An 18333-nucleotide genomic window follows, 5' to 3' on the forward strand; every position below is an offset into this window, starting at 1 on the left:
GCGGTCAGGCAGGACAGGTGGGGCCATGTTCCTGTGAGAGGATGAGCAAGGGGGAACAGATAAATGATGCCCTGTGGGCCCAGGTTTTGAGGTGCACTGCAGCACACTGCTTCTGGGAATGGCAGCCTCCACAACCTGATGTCTCATTCCAAATTTCATCAGGTTTGACACTTAATTACTCCCTATCTTGCTGGTCCTAGGTTAAATATATTTTCCAAAGACATTGGTGCATAACTGGTGGTCAGCTGAACCATTGGTTTGGCTTTTGTGGTCTGGTTTATGACAGCTTTGCACTGTACAACAAATATCTCCAGCACAGACAACTCAATGTCTCCAAAGCCCTCAATTTGTTACTGTGAGGGTTGATGTGATTCCAGTATCAAAACAGGAGCCATCGTACCCAACATCACACAGCTAAAATACAGGAGAAAGACAGACCACATTCTGCAATGCCCACTTTATGTACATGAACAACTGGCTTTTCTCTGCAAGAAAAAACACCTATGCAGCCAAACAGAGTTGCATTTCCCCAGGCACAGAGAGCAGCATTTGTTCACTGCTACAAACCAGTGTCAGAGCTAAAGGCCATTCTCCTTTACACAGGACAGGATCTGGTGTAGGAATCTGGCAGGACTCCCAAGTCAGGCCACATTCATAGGGGAACCTGGTGTGACAGCAAATGAAAGCTGAAGCCCCTTCTGCTGCTTCCTATGGACAGAATGCTTCATCTGCCTCTGTTGCTTCCATAGCTGGGTTTATCACCTGCTGTAAGACTTGTTATTTCAGGTTGTGGTCTGAGCTGAAGATGGGCCAGCTGTCACGAAGATAGTTTTTGACATCTATCAGTTCTGTTTATAGCAATGGTTCCATTGGTTCCATTTTGCTCCCATCTGCCAAAGGTTTCCTGTTCTCTCAGCCAGCAACCCTCAGCTGAGTCCCACACGTCAAGGGCAGGCCTCCAACCCTTTCTGCCCCTCTGGGATAATCTTTGGGGTATACAAATGGTTTCCAAAGAGCTTGGTGCTTCTCTGGAGAGGAGAAGGTGAGGTCTAACTTACAGGATGACTTTGCAAGGAGGGGACATAACAGAGGAGGTCCAGTGTGTGTTGAGGATCAGGGAGTTCCTGACCCGCCGCCCCCCCAGCATGGCAAAGGACCAGTTTGAGCTGTGCTCCTGGCTGTCACAGGCAGAGGAGGGCTCCTGGCCCCTGCTCCAGCAGCAGCCACAGCTTTGCATCATCCTGCCCAGCGCCATCCTGAACCGCTCACCAGCAAAGACATAGAGGAAGGGGTTGAGGCAGCTGTGGAGGAAGGCGATGATCTGGGTGACCTGCAGCCCGATGTCCAGCTGGTTGGCAGCCTGACAACCGTGCACCACCCCCGTGTAAGTGTTGATGGCTTTGACCAGCAAAACAATATTGTACGGGAACTGAGAGAGGAGGAAAGCTGTAAGAATCATGGTGATGATCTTCAGTGACTTCTGCTTTTGAAATCTTTTGGCCTGTAGGAGGGTGTTGATGATAAGGGCATAACAAATCACCATGACAATGAGCGGAAGGAAGAATCCTATGATGACTTTCAAGGCCAGGACCATAACTCTGAAGATCACACTGACATTTGGTGGGTACATAATTTTGCAAACTGTTACGTCACCCACCTGTGTGCTCTGGCTGTAAATGAGTTCTGGGATGCACAGGCTCACAGATGTCAGCCAGACAGCCAGGCACATGAGCCTGCTGCGCAGGAGCCACCTTTGCCTACAATTTTTAGCTTTCATAGCTTGGACTACAGTGATGTACCTGTCAAAGCTGATGCAGGTTAGAAGCAAGCTGCAGCCATAGAAGTTGATCTTATACATGCTGTTGACAACTTTGCACATGAAGTCCTTAAAGATCCATCCATCAGAAGCAGCCTTGGCCCAGAAGGGGAAGGTGAAAAGGAGCAGGAGGTCTGCGATGGCCAGGTGCAACAGGTACAGATCCATCATGCTCCTCCTGAAGTGGTATTTGCAATAGACAAGGATGACCAAGGTGTTGCCCACTGTGCCCACAGCGAAGATGAGCCAGAAAAACACTGGCAGAAAGGCTTGAGCAAACTGCCTGACCTGCCTCTTGTCACACATGAAGTCTGTGCTGTTCACTGGGTTCTCACACAGGGATAGCACCATGCTGTCATTCCTGTAGTAATCCAGGCTACTCTTGCCAGGATGTGTGACCTGCAATAGGACATCTAGTAAATTTGTGTTGAGAAGCTCAGTAAAGCATACATTTGCCCCTCTCCACCAGATGCAATTGAAGATGCTTAATGTATTCCATTTAAATGAGAAAGTGCAAAGGATACCAGTGAAACAGGTCATTTCTGACTTCTTGGAGTGTGCAGCACAGCAGAGATTTTAAAAAATGACCCATTGAGTGAAAAACTCAAAAGAGCAGTTCAAAAGAGCAGTTCACGACATCCAGCCAACTTCAGTTATTAAAATGGCAGGTGGTGAAAGCATTATGTCTGTCAGATAATTCAAACAATAGTTTACTTGGCTTCAAACATATAATAAAAGGCAAATTGTCCAACTTGGAAAGAGGTGAAGAAGTCTTTGTGTTACTGCTACATTGGGACGGACCAGTGGCTCAAAAGAGGCAGAAAACTGATAGAGACAAAGAGGGGGGGAAGGAAAAGGGGACGAACAGTGACATAGCTCTATACTCACAACACTTGCAGCTGCCATCTTCAGCCAGATTGCTCCTCAGTCCTGAAAGAAGCTCTGTATCCTGGACGGGAAAGATGGGGGAAAACAACTGATTTGAAACAACTCTGAAGCAGGACTGTGACTCTCTTCCTTATACTTCTTCTTCTTCTACCTTTAATAAAAACCTCAGCTCTTTGAAACAACTCTGGCCGGAAGAAGAACAAACCACACAGAAATTGATAATGCTGATTTGAATTATTTACTTATTTTCATTTTACAAATTTACATTTAGCTTACATTGGGTCTTCAGCTTCTCTATGTCACTGTGCTTATTAAGTCTTTGGATGCACTACAGTCACTGCAATCTCATTTTTAACAAGCTGTAGGCTTCCCAGTGTGCACATGTAAAAAGTAATCTAAAAGTACTGTATCTTGCAAAAGATTGATGAGAAAAAATGAAATTTTCATCTTAAATTACCTAGCAACTAAGAAGGGAAAGTACCTGGCTTTAGTAGTACTTTGCAATCTTAAATATTTGCATCCTCTGCAGCAAGTGATTAATCTCTACCTGCAACTTCTCTTTCTTATCTGTGAGTTTAGGCACAGTGCTCATTGCTGTTGGCTTGCAAAGCTGATCATTAAGCCCCAGTAAGCAAAAAAATATTGGGCTTTTTCTGCTGTAGATTGCTTTTCTAGTCAGTTCACCATCACAAAAGGTAGCTGAGCCTGGTGGGCTCGATGTAAGGAAAATGCACGTAAGTATTCCACATGTTCTGCACCAGCTTGTCCAGAATAATGCCTGGGGACAAAGCCTGGTGACAACACAAGGTGAGTCAGTGCTACTGGGGACCTTAAACTAGCACAGACCCCTTCAAAAGCAGCTCACGTAACTGAGAGGTTACTTTGCAGAAACCACAGCAGAAGCAGATGGAGCCAAACCTCCTCCATGGGGAAATGGCCCATGTTCATGCTCTGACTTCCCTCTTGTTGTGGGCTGACTAAAAGTACCTGTGGCTATGGCTGGCACAAGTCAGTGGACTCCTGATTTGTCCCCAGAACTCACTTCTAACATGTCATTGAAGCATCTGGTGAAGGGTGCAGAGCTCTGTATCCCCAGGGACCTTTTTTATGTTATTTTCTTCTAGCTGTCAGACCTATCTGAAATTGCAAACAGAAAGATCATTGTAACTGGGTCACTTTGGTGGGGGGAAAAAAAAATAGGTGATTTGTAATTTAGTTCCTTTTTCATGGAGGCTGCTCATGGGAAAGAGAGACATGAATAGTGGAGGAGTGAGGGGACAGTTGCTGCAGGGGGGTCAGCCTGGATGTGGCACCCAGGAGTCACTCTGCATGTGATGTTTGCTATTTACACCTACAATTAACCTTTTTGTAGGCTGAGCTGAGTGTGTACTCCTGGGGCCTCAGCCTGATTAGACCTGTCACAGACTGCTTACTCTGCGGTTTTCATGTTTTAGGTGGCTCAAACACATGTGGTAATCTTCTCTTTCTTTCTTTTTTTTTTTTTTTTTTTTTTTTCCTGGTAAGCTGTTTTGATACCAAAAGGACCATGTCCCATACCATCAATTTTCTGCTCATGCACATCATCTAGCACAGGGCAAATCAGATGTTGCTCTTAGGCTGTGTCCTGCTGCAAAACACTTTCACTGGGGAGAAAAAGTACCCCTGAACAAGAACTGAATTCTTCTGTCTTTTTGGGAGGCTGGGACAGGAATGAGGAGCCAGGTCTAGTCCTGCCCTCTCCAGGTTGACCCAAGGTCACAGCTTCCCACTGCTGCCTGCCAAGGCTGCCAGCAGGCAGGACTCAAGATTGCAGGGTCTGTCTCATGATCTGCAACACCAGGTGCTTGGCAACAGCAAAAGGGAGCAAACCAAAAGTACACCACCTTCAAGAGGAAAGGCCAGGCTATTCCTACTGCAGAAAGTGGGGAGACCCAGGGCAGGAGGGCAGGCAGTCCCATGAAGTCCCTACTGGTGGCACATCTTTATGTGACAACCATCCAGAAGAGTGTGGCAGGGAAGACTTTGAAAAGGCAGTGAGAAGTGGTTAATAAAAGTATGAACTTGCACATCTTATGTCTTCTTTCTGGTAAGCTGGCATGCAAATGATGCTGATTTAAGTTCCTCTCTCTGCAGGAAGTCTGAGCACCATGAGGTTTTGCTTTAATCATGGTGTTCAGCTGTGACCAATGCTCATTTGACTCAGACTTCAAGGAAATTTCCAAATTGCAGTTCAGGCTCGGTTCCAGTTACGGAGAAAACAGTGATTCTGGCTAGGTTTTGGGTTGGGCTCTGCTGTTACTTGGCATCATGCTCATGTCAGCAGCAAAGCATCTCCTTCCAAGATGAAGGAGCCCAGGATGTTTCACTGCAAAATCTCCCCCAAGGTGTCTGCATATCTCTAATAATTGGTTGTTATCTTGAAACTCCTCATGAAACAGGAATAGATGTGTATAATGATACCACTGTACAGGACTTGGCCTCTTCTACCTCGTGGGCCATCCTGTAGAAAAGCAGAAGAGGGGGAGTAGATCTCAGCCAAACCCAGGGCACCTGCTAAGGAAAGCACATGTGAAAGCACAGGCATGGTCTCTGGAATTAGGGATGAGTTACTCTGAGCTTGCAAATGGCTGCCTGGCGGTGGATCCATGGCAATTATCCTTAATTCAAGCTAGTTTGGCCCTTGGTATAATGCAAGCTGATTCAGCATTGGGAGAGCTACATTAACTGCAGTAGAGTAAAGGCATGCCCATGAGCAAAGCCTCTGATGCAAAGGATCTTCACATCCTTTGGTCTCTCCTTCATGAATCTGAACCCTCACGTTCAGGATTTAAGTGACTTTAATCAGACTTAGTTTAATTCTCCCTGGAAGCAAAGTAATAAGTATAATTTAACCCACCACTTTACAGAGCCAGTCCCACTGTACTAAAAGCCCCCAGGGTAGATAAACCTCCAGACCAGAACACAGGCAGCTGCTCATCCTGTTCATCACTTTTCTGCCACACAACATTTGTTAAGCGACTATTGCTGACAACAGCTGCTTTTTTTGCCCCCAATCCGAACTGAAGCAGAAAAGTGTGCATGTTAGCTCCTCTTCCCAAATTTCTGCCAAACTGGTTCCTGACTTGTATGCACACTCAATGCCATCCATAGTTAAATCCTTTCAAGCAAAACCAGAGACAAGGCAGTCAGTTCTTGCAGTATCAGCATGCATTGTGAGATAACTTGTGATTTCCCTTCAGCTCATATTGATGCAAAACTAAGAATCTCTGTTTTCCTTACAAATATATTGCTTTCATGTTCATCAAGAGAACTTGCAAGTGAAACACTGTTTTTTGTTTTGTTTAAAGTGAGAAAACTAAAGCCACCAACATTTCTTCTGTCTTCTTTTTAACTTTGAGGTGCATAAGCATAATTTGGGGATAATTTTTAAAGCTCTTCATTTATTGCAGGTACTATAGGCAGAGAAGTACTTCATTTAACATTAGTTTTTACTTAGCTGGAAAGATTTTGCAGAAACAAAACAAAACTTAGGGTTATATCCTCTTCTGAGCCTGACCATGAAGTTTCCTTTTTTCACAGTGAAAACTGCACCATGTTTGCAGTAAATCTATCTTTTAACATGCCTATTTTCCTTTCCTTGGGTAAAAAGAGGACATTAAGCTGCTTCATTCCAAGCAGGCTGCTTGAGAGGTTCAGTAACTCCTCAGATGATCCATTAAGGTTGTGGCTGCAGCTCACGGTACTCTATGAGGAGGATATTTGCAGTCAGTGAGATCAGTGCCTCTGATTGCAATTCCAGACAGGTTACTCGCTTATGTAGATTACCCATAGGGGTCCCTGGGGATTTCCATAAATAGGAAACAAAAGGGTCTTCTTGTTCCAGCATGGGTCCACAGTCATTAAACTTTTCCTTCTCTTCAGAAAGGTGGAGAGTTAAAGGAAAAAAACAGCTTGAAAACTCTCTGAATGGTCCTGGCAATTAGAACATCCATCACAAAAATGCATCAGCCCAGGCCTGCACAGAAAAACTCCTAAAAATAGCTGAAATAACAGTTTTGGCTATAAGGATCAGTTGCAAGCACAGAGCTTGAAGGGAAAAAAGGATTATTTATGTTACCCTAAGTGCAGCAACACTTTTCCTCCACAAAAATAGGACAGGTTCAAAGTCTAGGTACTGAAGATACATAGTTATCAAGTTTCTACCACAAATATATATATATACATATTTCTGTGAATCCAGTTCCTGTTTGCTTGCATGGACTGTTTTAGCAATTCCTGTAAAGAGCCATGTCACCAGCAGCTCCTTTTACAGGGCACTTGGCAAGTGGGGACAGACAAACCAGACCCTAAAGGCTGGTGTTAAAGATTCTCATTTCTGTCAGGTCTTCATATTCCTGTGCTGTGTATTCTTAATTAAATTGGGAGCTGCCTGTGTCTGCTTGCCTAGTTTGGAGTACCCATTTTAGAGTAAACATCCTTTTGGCTGCATCTGTTCCTGAGAGATAGAAAAACTACAGATCTCAGGTCCAACTACTATTTTAGAAGAACCAATGGCTTTGTAACTCATGCTGCAGGCTGGCTCGTACTTTTAACTCCCGAGTTAACTCCCTGCAGAGGTGTGCTGGGCAAAGGGATAAAATGAGGCTCACCAGGGATGAGCAAAGGAATGGCACACCAAAGATTGAGAGACCGTGCGCCAGTGAGATCCTAGCTGGCTACACGAGGCACTGGGTATAAGGAACTGCATTTGAAGTGCTTCTACACACAGCATGAGGAACAAGCAAGAGGAGCTTAGAAGCCTTGGCTCAGCCCCAGAGATGCACAGTCACTGGCATAAGTGAGCCTCCAGGTAAGGATTAAAGGACAAACAAATAAAGCGTCTGTGATTGTGGGAGTCTACTATAGGCCACCCAGCCAGGATGGCAACACCAACAAATTAGTCTTTAAGCAATTAAGTACTTGTAAATCAAAATAGCTGATAACAGGTCCATAGGATTCCTGAAACACCTCTTGGTACAGGTACTATGAGAACTGACTGGGAAAGGTGCCCTCCTTGATTTGTTGCTTGTTAACAGAGAGGGACTTGTGGGCAAAGTGATGATTTGTGACTTTCTTGAGTGATGATTTGCGGCTTTCTTGGCCACTGCAACCATGAGGCAATCAAGTTTAAAATCTCTGCTGACAGGAGGCAAACTGCCAGCAAAACTTCAACTCTGGATATGAAGTGAGCAAAATTCAGGCCGCTCTGGGAACTAGTTAGTGAGGTCCCCTGGGAAAATGCCTCTTTCTGCCTTTCTGCCCAGCCAAGGTGGCAGAGGCTGTGGCTGTTCTGTCATTCCTCTGGGGAGCTGGGGCAAGTCCTTGGCTTTGGACCAGCCGGAATGTGTGTGGGGCTGTAGATGATGGTCCAAAACCACTCATTTACCACTGGAGGTAAAGGCCAGAATCAGCTTTCTGTCCTGGCACCTATTGCGTGGGAGCAATCCTTGGAGACGTACTCAGCATTGGCGGCCGTCTCTTGATTTCAGCGCAGCGCTCCCGAAAGAGGATGACAGTGCTTTAACATGGGAAGGAGAGCTCACAGGCCCAGTGCTTCCCGTCAGGACGATGGGCTGCCCAGGGGAGGTAAAAGTCAGCAAGACCTTTCCATCTTGGAAACTTCTGTATGGGAGAAATGCTTGGATGCATTCAGCATCGGAGGTTGTATCCCAAAGTCTCCAGTGAGTTCCTGACTCTGCACGGCAGTGCTTACACACGGCAAGCAGCGCACCCAGCCGCAGGGCCTCAGGAGCACCCGACGGGCTGCCAGGGGGTGTCCCGGGAGGGAAGGGCAGGAGGAGGCCGGGCTCGGAGGGGTGGAGCGCCGCTGCCGGGTGCCGGTGCGGAGGGAGTAGGAGGAGGAGGAGGGATGCCCGTCCTGCGCCGGCCGTTTCCCGGCGGAGCCGTCAGCTGACGCCGCCGTTTCCTGGCTGCCGCCCGCCATGCTGCGGCTCCTGCTCCCGCTGGCCGCCCTGGCCGCGCTCCTCCGGGCGGCGGTGAGTGCCCGCCTCGCCTCCCCCTCCGCCAGGGACGCCCGGGGCAGCGGGGGCCGGCTCTGAGGGGCGCGGGGGCCGGCGTGGCGGAGGGAGGGCTGGCAGGGGCCTCCTGTCGCCGCTGGAGGAAGGCGCTTCGCCTCGGTCCTTTTTTAAAGCATGAGCAATTTAGGGCTAGTGGGCGGCGCACGGGGCGCGGGTGCCGGGCTTGTGGCTGCGCCGAGGGGGAGAGCCCGGAGCCGGGGCAGGGAGGGGTCGGTGCCCTTCTCCCGAGCAGGCCGGCCGCTCCCGGCCCGCTGGAGGTGTGGAAGGGCTGGCGGTGCCGCCTAACGGGGGTGGTGGCCGGCGTGGCCGCCCGGCCGCAGCGGTGCTGCCGGCGCCGGGGCTCCCTGCGCGCCCGGGAATCGCGGAGGCCTCGCTGAGCAACCCGGAGCCGTGGGGGAACCGGTACGGACACTGCTGGTAGATCCCGTGGGAAAACATGCTCGTCCTGTGGTGTGTGAGAGGAGGGAAAGAGGTTTTTCCTGTTCTCCACAGATTCTGTTGTAGCTGCCTTGTCCCGGGGCACACAATACCACAGCCTAAGGATGAATCCTCATGCTCCGCAGTTCTCGTGGTTTATGCCTCGAGTTGAAGGCAGAGTGATGCTATGACCGTGGTAGATGTTGTGGTTGGATGGGGCACGGGTGGTTAAAGATGTATGAAAAATAGAACAACATCACGTGAGACCGTATGGAAGGGAAGATTGGGTCACAGTTAGTGTGTGCTTTCTTAGGGGTGAGGTTGTTGCTGAGTCTTCCAAAATTTTGAAGGTGGCAGGCAGGAACAAATACTCTTCAAACTTGGTAGTATTAGCACTTTTGGGGGATTTAATAGGTTCGTTTCAAGCAGATAAAATATTGTAAAAATACATAGTTTTGAGAATTTTCTGCCATGGGTGGTTGTAGAACCAGACAGTACTCAACAGATTAAAAAAATGGATTTGTCACATTTAAATACATCAGGCTCACAAGCAACATCCAAGACTTTCCAACATCCGTTTTTAACAAGAAATGACTGTGCAAGGATTTTGCCCTCTAACATCCCTAGTGTAGCAGCTGGGTCAGCTGAAGGAGTATGAAGGAGCAGACCACAGACTGTGGCCAGGGTCCTGTCATTTCCTTAAACAGCATTTCTAACTGCTGTTGTCCAGACAGAGTATTGCATGGTGCCTGGAGGACCTATGGACTTGAATCAGTAGGGCATTTCTTGTGCTCTTATCTTCCTAGCTCTGTGTGTTTCCTGTAGAGACATATGTGCAAAATAGCACTATTTCTTAAGAGTAGTTTAGTAACAACTGAGAGGGTTTGAGGAGCTGAGGCTGGCAGGCATAATTTCCCTTATCAGCCCACCGTTCCCTGACACAAGCAGTGAGGGAAGGGTTTTTTTTGAAACTTGGTCTAGTCCTCAGAGTAGATCAGGGTCTTGTCATCACAGGTGTGCTAATGTTATTTTAAATTAGCTTGAGAGGACATATGCAGCAGATAAGTAACCAGGCAAACTGGGGTTTGCAGACTTCTGGGCTTAGGCTCACTGCTGAGCCCTACAATGCTGCTTTTGTGCCCTAGTTCTGGGATATTTTTGGCTGTAATGATCGCTTGCTTTCTCTAAGTGTGGATTGAGAGACAGGAAGTGTTTTGAAAATAATTGTGCTGTTATGGGACTATTATGTCAGACACAGTTTCTGTTGTATGTTATGAAAGACTACCCAAATTTTTTTCATCTATGATTAAGATAAAACAATAGGTTTCTTCTAAATAGAAATGTGCAACCTGAGCATTAATAGAAATACCATGATTGAGCAAAATACAGAGCAAACCAGGGAATTCTGCTACCATTGAAACATAACTGGTGCTTGCTTGTTTGTTTCCAGTCTGTGAGCAGTCATGCATTAGTTTCTGTGCTCCCCTCTAAAGGAGCAGGGTGTAGTATTTTAATCTCTTTTCAGCTTGGTTGCATCCTGTTAGACCAGGATATACTAGAACAGGTGTTGAGTCTTGGAAAACTACATGTAGTGGAAGTGAGCTGGAAGTGAGTAGCAAGACACAGTGTGAGTTTCACTGATCCTACTGATTTGCAGGGCTTTGGAGAAATCTGATTCACAACAGCAGACAAGGATATCTGCTGATCATCTGCAGTTTCTGGGACCACAGTTGCACCTGTTGCAGTGGGGATTTCACTGCTGCTGTAGCATGTGTTAGTAGAAACTCTTGCATTTGGTAAGAATGATGTAGGGCGATGCCTGCTTTTCAGATGGAGCCAACTGCTTGGCAAGAAGAACAGAAATCATGTATTAAGTTAATATCAGAAGCAACTTAGTCCCAGAACATGTGTGGGATTTACAAATGCTATAATGGTTTTTCCCAGGACTCATTGCATCACTGTTGTGATACATTGTGATGTATTGCCATCTACCATTAGGAAGTCTTGATGAGAAAAAAGTGTTTAAAAGAAGAGGGGGTGTTGGGGAGAAATGATTGAGGGAGGCAGACAAGGAGTTTGGAAGGGGACTTCCAGCATCCAGTCTTTTCTGTTGTCTGTTTACTCCACTTCATCACAATGACGTAAAGGACATCTCCTTTATGTCATTGTGACAGTGATTCTGCATGACCCAGTATCTTGTGTATTATGTAGAGTAACAGTCTTTTATTGCAGTTTGGGAAAAAGGGAATGTGTGTAATATTTTAAAGCGGCTCATACTGGTTCCTGGTTGCAGGCTTTGTTGACCCAAGGCATCCCTTCATAACCACATTATTGACTTCTGGAGACTTCTGCAGAACAGAAGGGAACAGTCAGGAAGCAAAGATGATCTCCTTCAAGCAACTGCCCATTGAAGCCAAGGCTGCAGTGGCTGCAGGAGTGGTTTTCTTCTCCATGATGCTATCACGGAGTTACCTGGCGGAAAAACTTGATTTCAGGACGCGGCGCTGGCTTCTAAGGCTGCAAATGGCACTATTTGCTAATACCCTCATGTTGACGGGATCTCTTCATGTTTGGAGAAGCACAGTCACCACGTTCACCAGGTCTTCAGCTGCCAGCTCCTTCTGTTTCATGCTGTGGAAATTAGCTGTGTTCATATTTCTAGCTTTGGCTCATTCAAGCTTCTTTACATTGCTATTTCTTGTTGCAGAAGAGCCCTATTTCTTTTCTTTAGCTGCCTACACTTGCTTGGGAGCCTATATTATTCTGATCTTTTTCCTCTTCACTCTAGGCACTGTAGAGCAGGCTTACAAGCTCTTGGCTGGGAGAGGCGCTAAGGCAGGCACTGGCAACAAGAACAGAACAGCACTGAAACCAGTTCTGGCAGTCTTGCTGACTGTTGTGCTGACTGTTGTTGGGCTGTTAAATGCTTCCCAGCCCCCTACGGTGAATTCAGTGGAGATTCCAGTTCACAAGCTGCCCTCAACAATGAACAACCTGAAAGTGGTGTTGCTTTCAGATATCCATCTGGGGCCTACAGTTGGGAAGACCAAGCTTGCCATGATAGTGAGAATGGTTAAGGCTTTAAAACCAGATATCACCGTGATTGTTGGGGATCTATCTGATGCTGAGGCAAAGATCATACGACCTGCTGTTGAGCCTCTTGGAAAACTTGATTCCCCTTTGGGCACTTACTTTGTGACAGGAAACCATGAGTACTACACCTCAGATGTTAGCAACTGGTTTGAGCTGTTAAAATCATTTAACATTCAGCCATTGCATAACGAGAACGTGAAGATTGTTTCACCAAAGAGCGCTTCTGACTGGTTCTGCCTGGCTGGCGTGGATGATATTGAAGCAGATGTGTTGCGCTATTCGGGACATGGCATGGATTTGAAAAAAGCTCTCAGAGGTTGTAGCAGTGAGCATGCAATAGTGCTCTTAGCTCATCAGCCAATTGCTGCAAAGTGGGCCCTTCAGGAGAGACCAGACATAAATTTAATTCTCTCTGGCCATACTCATGGGGGGCAGATTTTCCCTCTAAATGCTGGAGCTTATCTTCTGAATCCATTCTTTGTTGGCTTGTACCAAGTTGGGCAGAATACCTTTGTCTACGTCAGCCCGGGAACGATGTACTATGGAATACCCATGAGGCTGGGCAGCAGAGCTGAAATAACAGAGATTATTCTACGTTCTCCTTGAGGAGTTTTCTGTTTGACAGACTTCTAATTGTTTTTTTTTCTTGGCCAGTATATTGGCTCTTCTACTATGAAAGCAAATCCTTTTTCAGGGAAGCCAGAGAAGATGTGTTGGGCTGAACTTCAGCAGGTTCTGTTAAGTTTGAGCAGAAAACACTAACTGTATCTTGGGCCTATGAAACAAATTTGGGACATGTTAAATTACTGAAGTAATTACGTCTTTGAGTTCATTATTGTTGAGGTTCTGCATTTAATGATAACACTGATGTCACAGAGATAATGTGTCCTGTGCATGTTTAGTAATACCTGTGTCCTGCAGCTACTTCATGTTCCACTGTTTGGTGTCCATCAGGCAGCTGCCTTATCACATCTCAGGCAGAAGAAGTTCTGAGCTTGTGCAGTGAAGTCACGTATGCATGCTTTGCAGAAAGGCCTGCAAGTGTGTGCACTGAGTATGTAAACTCTAGGAGGCTTGGGAAACGAAGAGTTTAATAGTTTAGTGTTTGGTTTTTTTTTTAATTGAGGCTGGATATTTTCATCCTGCTAGCTGTCTGCAGCATGCACCAGGGCTTCAAGTCTGTGCTTACTAGTACTATAAGTTGCCAGGCATCAGTTCTGAAATTCAGTTTTGTCCAGTTAAAAAAGTTGGTGAGACTGACACCAAAAGGTAAAAGTAGCTGTCTTTCTCAGGCATTTTCCCTGGAATAGTTGGGCATCAAGTAATTGTTTACTGAAAATAGCTCTAATAAAAGCAAATGAGGAAAATTCCAAAATTAACTTCTGTTGCTGTCTGAGCATACAGTACCTCCTTATATAAGGCCCTATTTCCAGAGCTGAAATACTCAGTGTCTTTTGTTTTCATTCTGTATTTTTTTCTTTATGCCTAATTTCTTCTCCATTATTTTTCTCTTGCAAGAGTAAGCAGATGCTATTTGAAAACAATGCAAATGAGTTAATGCTTGAAATTTGTTAAAGGCTTTAATAGTTAAGTAAATTATATCCTCTTTTAATGAGACTAAACTCTGCAGCAGATGACTTTCCCTAAGAACATTTGCATGTCAGTGTCCTGGTTGTCTGATGGGCACATAGGAGAGTAACTGCTACAGGATAATGAGGGATGGAGGATTTCTTCCCATCTTTCATAGAAGAGCTTGTCATAAATTAACATAATTATGGGAAATTTGAGGTATTAGAGAATAATTGATACGAACATTCTTGTTTCTATATCTTTGTGTTCACGTAAGAAAGCCAGGATATAAAATAATGTGTGACTTCTGTCCAGGCTAATGAAATACTTTACTTCTGTGCATCTTCTCTCCCCTTCTCTCCCACCTCATTGTTGCTGCATGAAACACCACAAACTATTAGAGCCAGGGAATTCTGCCTCTGTAGTCTGCAGCTGTAGCTGCAGGGTTTGCCTTGCTCTGCCTTTCTGGCCACCAGTGCCCGTGTTTCCCTCAGGCAGACCCACAGCATGAGACAAAAGAGAGTCATTCTTATCCAGGAAACTGAGGATGGAAGACCAGAGCTGTGGTGTTCAGTCTTTTCCTGTGTTCCTGTGTGATCCTGAACCAAACAACCATATACACATGGTTCCATTCTTCAGCTTCTGTTCTCATGTTGAAGGAGATAAGTAGGGTTGTGTTTGAAAAGTACTGTAGGCTTTGTAAAGTTTAGGGGTTTTGTAAATTAAATTTTCAGGTTCATCCACTCTGAACATCTCCCAGGCAGAGCTTCTAATTCCTATGCTAGGTTTTGTATCCTACTCCTCTGTACAAGCATCTTACATTTTTACTCAGGAATAATGAGAAATACTCTAAATGTGTCACAAAGGTTAGTGGAATTGTTGGAGAAGGCAGTCCTCTTCTGAAAGACTGAATACCTTACCAGCCATGCTCTCTGCTTGCCAGATTAGATAATTTCTATTTCCCACCATTTATAATTTTGTAAACTTTTTTTTTATGATTGTGTGATAATATCTGCTTAAGTATACTAAAGTATCCATGTGTGTTCAACACTGCCCACTGTCCATGTGGGATCCATCTGAGGCTTTTTGCAGTTGGTGGCATAGTGTCACATGGGGAAGGAATAAGGAAGGAGTTTTGATTGCCTGTAACCCTCTAGTTACTTGTCAGCTCGCCTTCAGTTAAGAGCTGTGTTCTGGGTTTAGTGGTGCAGAGTATTCTCACCTGGCCAGTAGTCCAGGAGGATTTTTACACTTGTTGCACTGAATGTTCTTACCGTGTTAAGAAGGCTAATTGTTAAGCCAGTTTCCTCAACAGGAGGCATTTGTGGGACTGATTTTAGATCGTGTCAGTTTCTCATTGAGTTGCTAGTATTATTTACATTTTTTTTCCTGCCCTTTTTATATCTCTCTTCATTCTGATCAAGTGTCTGCAAAAACATAGCTGAAGGGGTCCTTCCATCCCAGAATTTCTTCATTACTTTGTATGTGCCTCTCTTGGAAGATAATTATGTATCCTTTCAGAAGCAGATATGCATCGTTTTAGGAGTGGTCATATTGTCATTTCATACATTTGTTGAGTTCTCCTGATGTAACTTAGTTCTTGCACCTTTTTTTGTATCTCTCCCTCTGAGAGGTTGTTTGCTGCTGATTACTTCATACTTAAAATGCTTTCTTTCTGTGCCAAAAGACTTCAAAGCCTTTTCTTATTTTGCTTTTTAATTATGAATGGAAAGTATCCTAGATCAGCCTTCTGTTTGATAAAAGAAATGAACCATTTCTATAATCTCTCTAATCAGCAGTCTCTATCTGTCCCTCAAGGTTCTTTCTATACTTTTTCCAGTTTGATTTGAATGTACTCAACGCAGACCTGTGTTCAGTATTTCAGATGAAGAAAAATTGCTGTGCTCCTTATTTTTTAATTTTTAAATTTGTTTTTGTAAATTTTATGTGTGTGTGTGTAATGTATTTAATCTGGAGAACTTAACTAAATGAACATATATATTTTGTCCTATAAAAGGCCAGTTCATTGGGGGCTGAGGAGGAGTTAATTAATGTCAGAATTTATAGCAGAATATAATAGTATTGTCACTTTGTGAAAATTATATTTATTATATAATTACTATAGAATGGATTGGAAAATATGTAAATTGTGGTATAACAAATGCTTTAAATGTTGGGATTTAATAAAACTTTATTCTTATAATCAACTATGAGGCCTCTAATGACCTTTTATTTTGTGCCAGTATGTATTGTAGCAGTTCATGCTGAATAGTTTTAACACACTCATTCTATTTACCAACAAAAAGCTACCAAAAATAAACCTGACTAGTTTTGTAAACTCTTACACCCTTACTGCTAAATGAGTTATGGTGGAAAGTGGGAAAGGCCACTGTTACGTTTGCCTGAAGCCTATTAGGAGAAAAAGGTGCAGACAGCAGGGGTGAGGGTGTGATGCAGAGAAAAGGACCACTGAGAGGGCACAGAGAGGTTACTAAGAGAATATTTTGGGAGGAACAGAAGAAAATTAGTGTTTTATGGTACTCAATTTTGATACTTAAGCTTTGAGGTTGAGAAAGAGGTGTTCTGTGATTGGTCTAAGAGAGGCTAAAAATCTTCAGAGACGGAGGATTGGTACCTGCATTTGTTTGCTTTCTAAATAAGAAAAAAACCCACCCCTGTTTTGTAGATTTGCAGAATGAGAGATTTTTGCTACTGATAAATAGTCATGTGTTGAAGATGGGAAGAAAAATTTTGTGTCAAGAGACATGCACATTATAAAATTTTGAAATAGCATTAAGGTTGCAAAAATAAACTCTTACTTGATTTAAGCAAGGACAAATTCTTTAGTTCTTCTCATTTCCATGTGAGTATGCTCTGAGGATGTAAGGTGCAACATGATACCATTACCTGTAAGGATCTGAATTTTCAGCTGGACACTGATATGATTTGGTATGAAGGCAGTGGGACCCCAAACAGTGCTGTTTGTGTTGCTTACCAAACAAGCAAAGCCACTACCCCATCTTCTAGGGAGACAAAGTGGGAATGAATTCCCTGCATATTCACAACGGTGAGTATACAGTATTGGCAGAGCCAGACTTAAATTCATGAGGAGAACTCTCTTGTTTTTGTTTCAAGCCCTGGATCATCCACTGACAATGAAGTGATGCTGAGGAATTGATCATGAAGGAAGTCTGTTTACAATGGATGATGAATGAGGTGAATTCAAAGTATTCTGGTAGCTTCCTCCCTCTCCTCAGCCACGTAGTACCACTGTGTCAGGAAGTGTATGTGTTGGGAAGGTGATTTACAGCTATGGTCACAGCTTAAAAAACCTGACTTCTAAATGGTAATTGGTTCAATGATTACCACTTTCATAATTAGCACCTCCCTTTAATTGTTTTAAGATAGCCATGGCTCTCTGCCAGGAGTGTCTGTCCCTGAGGGCATGTAAAGTTTTTTCCTACGTTTCTGATCTCAACAGTTCTCTGCCATGAATGGAACGGTCTTTTCCCTAGACCTCTTGATGTGGTTAGTCTGAATGAGGAGGTTAAAATCCCCTTACAGAGGGACACCACAGCAATTTAATTTGCCTCTCCTTATTTCCAGGGATAGTGGCCTTTTAATGTGTGCTTCTATCCATAGTGGTGCCTTTTTTGGTTTCTTTTCTGTGTTGTGTTTGGTTTCAGTTTCCACTTAGTCATGATCATTTTGAAGCACTTAGCTCTGCACTTGTCACAGCACCCTAGAGTAAAAACGTTTGAAGAATGTGAAACATCTGCTTGGTGTCTGTAAGGGTGAATAGTTTCCTTCATAGGTACACATGGAACAATTCCATCCTAGTGCAGCATGCCCAGCCATCAAGATGCAGGTTATAAATGAAAGATCAGGAAAAACTCACATACATTTAAATTGAACAGGAATTAAGCAGCTGTACCTGTACATCCTTTGCAGCAATAGTTTGTTTGAGGTCTAACAGCCTGGAGTTACTATAGCATCATAATTTCCTACGGAGAATCCCAACCCTTGAGTTACATGTATTCCAGAGCAGTTGGTTTGTATTTCCAAATTCTGTGTGGTCCTGATTTTGGAGAGACCTGACAGGCCCATACGTTTGTTGAATCAAGATTTATTTATCTTAATAAAGTTAAGCAATCTTAAGAATGGGTCCGTGTTTGTGGAAATAGAGCATAAAAAGCCTGTGCTGTGCAGCACTTTGCAGCTCCTTGCTTTTCTTGTTTTCCTGCCAGCTTCTTGCTGTATCCTCTCATACCTGTCGGTACACATCCACCACACAATTTCACTTTTTCACTGTTGGCAAATGCTTTGAATTCCTATGTGTATCTAGGACATTTTCCACTATGTTTTTTATGTTTTCTGTAAAATAATGCCTTTGTTGCAGATGGAACATGGTGTCATCTTCCTCCTTGGAGTTTGTAGTCTTGAAATGATTGTAAAGTGTTATCTCAGTTGCTC

At 44.3% G+C, this 18333-nt stretch overlaps 3 protein-coding genes across 4 annotated transcripts in view; 2 read left to right on the forward strand and 1 right to left on the reverse strand.

Annotated features, from left to right (window-relative positions):
- Positions 1-1054: 1054 nt before the first annotated feature.
- CCR9 (C-C motif chemokine receptor 9) lies at positions 1055-8687 on the reverse strand. Its single transcript, XM_041407721.1, has 2 exons — positions 8457-8687; positions 1055-2215 (listed from the first exon to the last, which is right to left on the reverse strand). The coding sequence occupies exons 1-2, from the start codon at positions 8685-8687 to the stop codon at positions 1055-1057; spliced, it is 1392 nt and encodes a 463-aa protein (XP_041263655.1).
- On the forward strand, positions 8604-16038 carry TMPPE (transmembrane protein with metallophosphoesterase domain). 2 transcript variants are annotated; one of them, XM_041407789.1, is made up of 2 exons: positions 8604-8739; positions 11492-16038. In XM_041407789.1, the coding sequence occupies exon 2, from the start codon at positions 11581-11583 to the stop codon at positions 12895-12897; it is 1317 nt and encodes a 438-aa protein (XP_041263723.1). In that variant the 5' UTR covers positions 8604-8739; positions 11492-11580; the 3' UTR covers positions 12898-16038. The 2 variants fall into 2 exon arrangements, with proteins under 2 accessions (XP_041263723.1, XP_041263724.1); XM_041407790.1 differs by lacking the exon at positions 8604-8739 and adding an exon at positions 9057-9183 and having other exon boundaries at positions 11492-16029.
- The window catches only part of GLB1 (galactosidase beta 1), a 41095-nt gene continuing 31368 nt past the window's right edge, over positions 8607-18333 (forward strand). The window contains exon 1 of the mRNA XM_041407788.1: positions 8607-8739. Within this exon, the coding sequence (XP_041263722.1) occupies positions 8686-8739 (54 nt within the window). The 5' untranslated portion in view covers positions 8607-8685. The remainder of the gene's footprint in view (positions 8740-18333) is intronic.

Source organism: Onychostruthus taczanowskii, unplaced genomic scaffold (assembly GCF_017590055.1).
Source record: "Onychostruthus taczanowskii isolate IOZ18803 unplaced genomic scaffold, ASM1759005v1 scaffold28, whole genome shotgun sequence".
NCBI lineage: Eukaryota > Metazoa > Chordata > Aves > Passeriformes > Passeridae > Onychostruthus > Onychostruthus taczanowskii.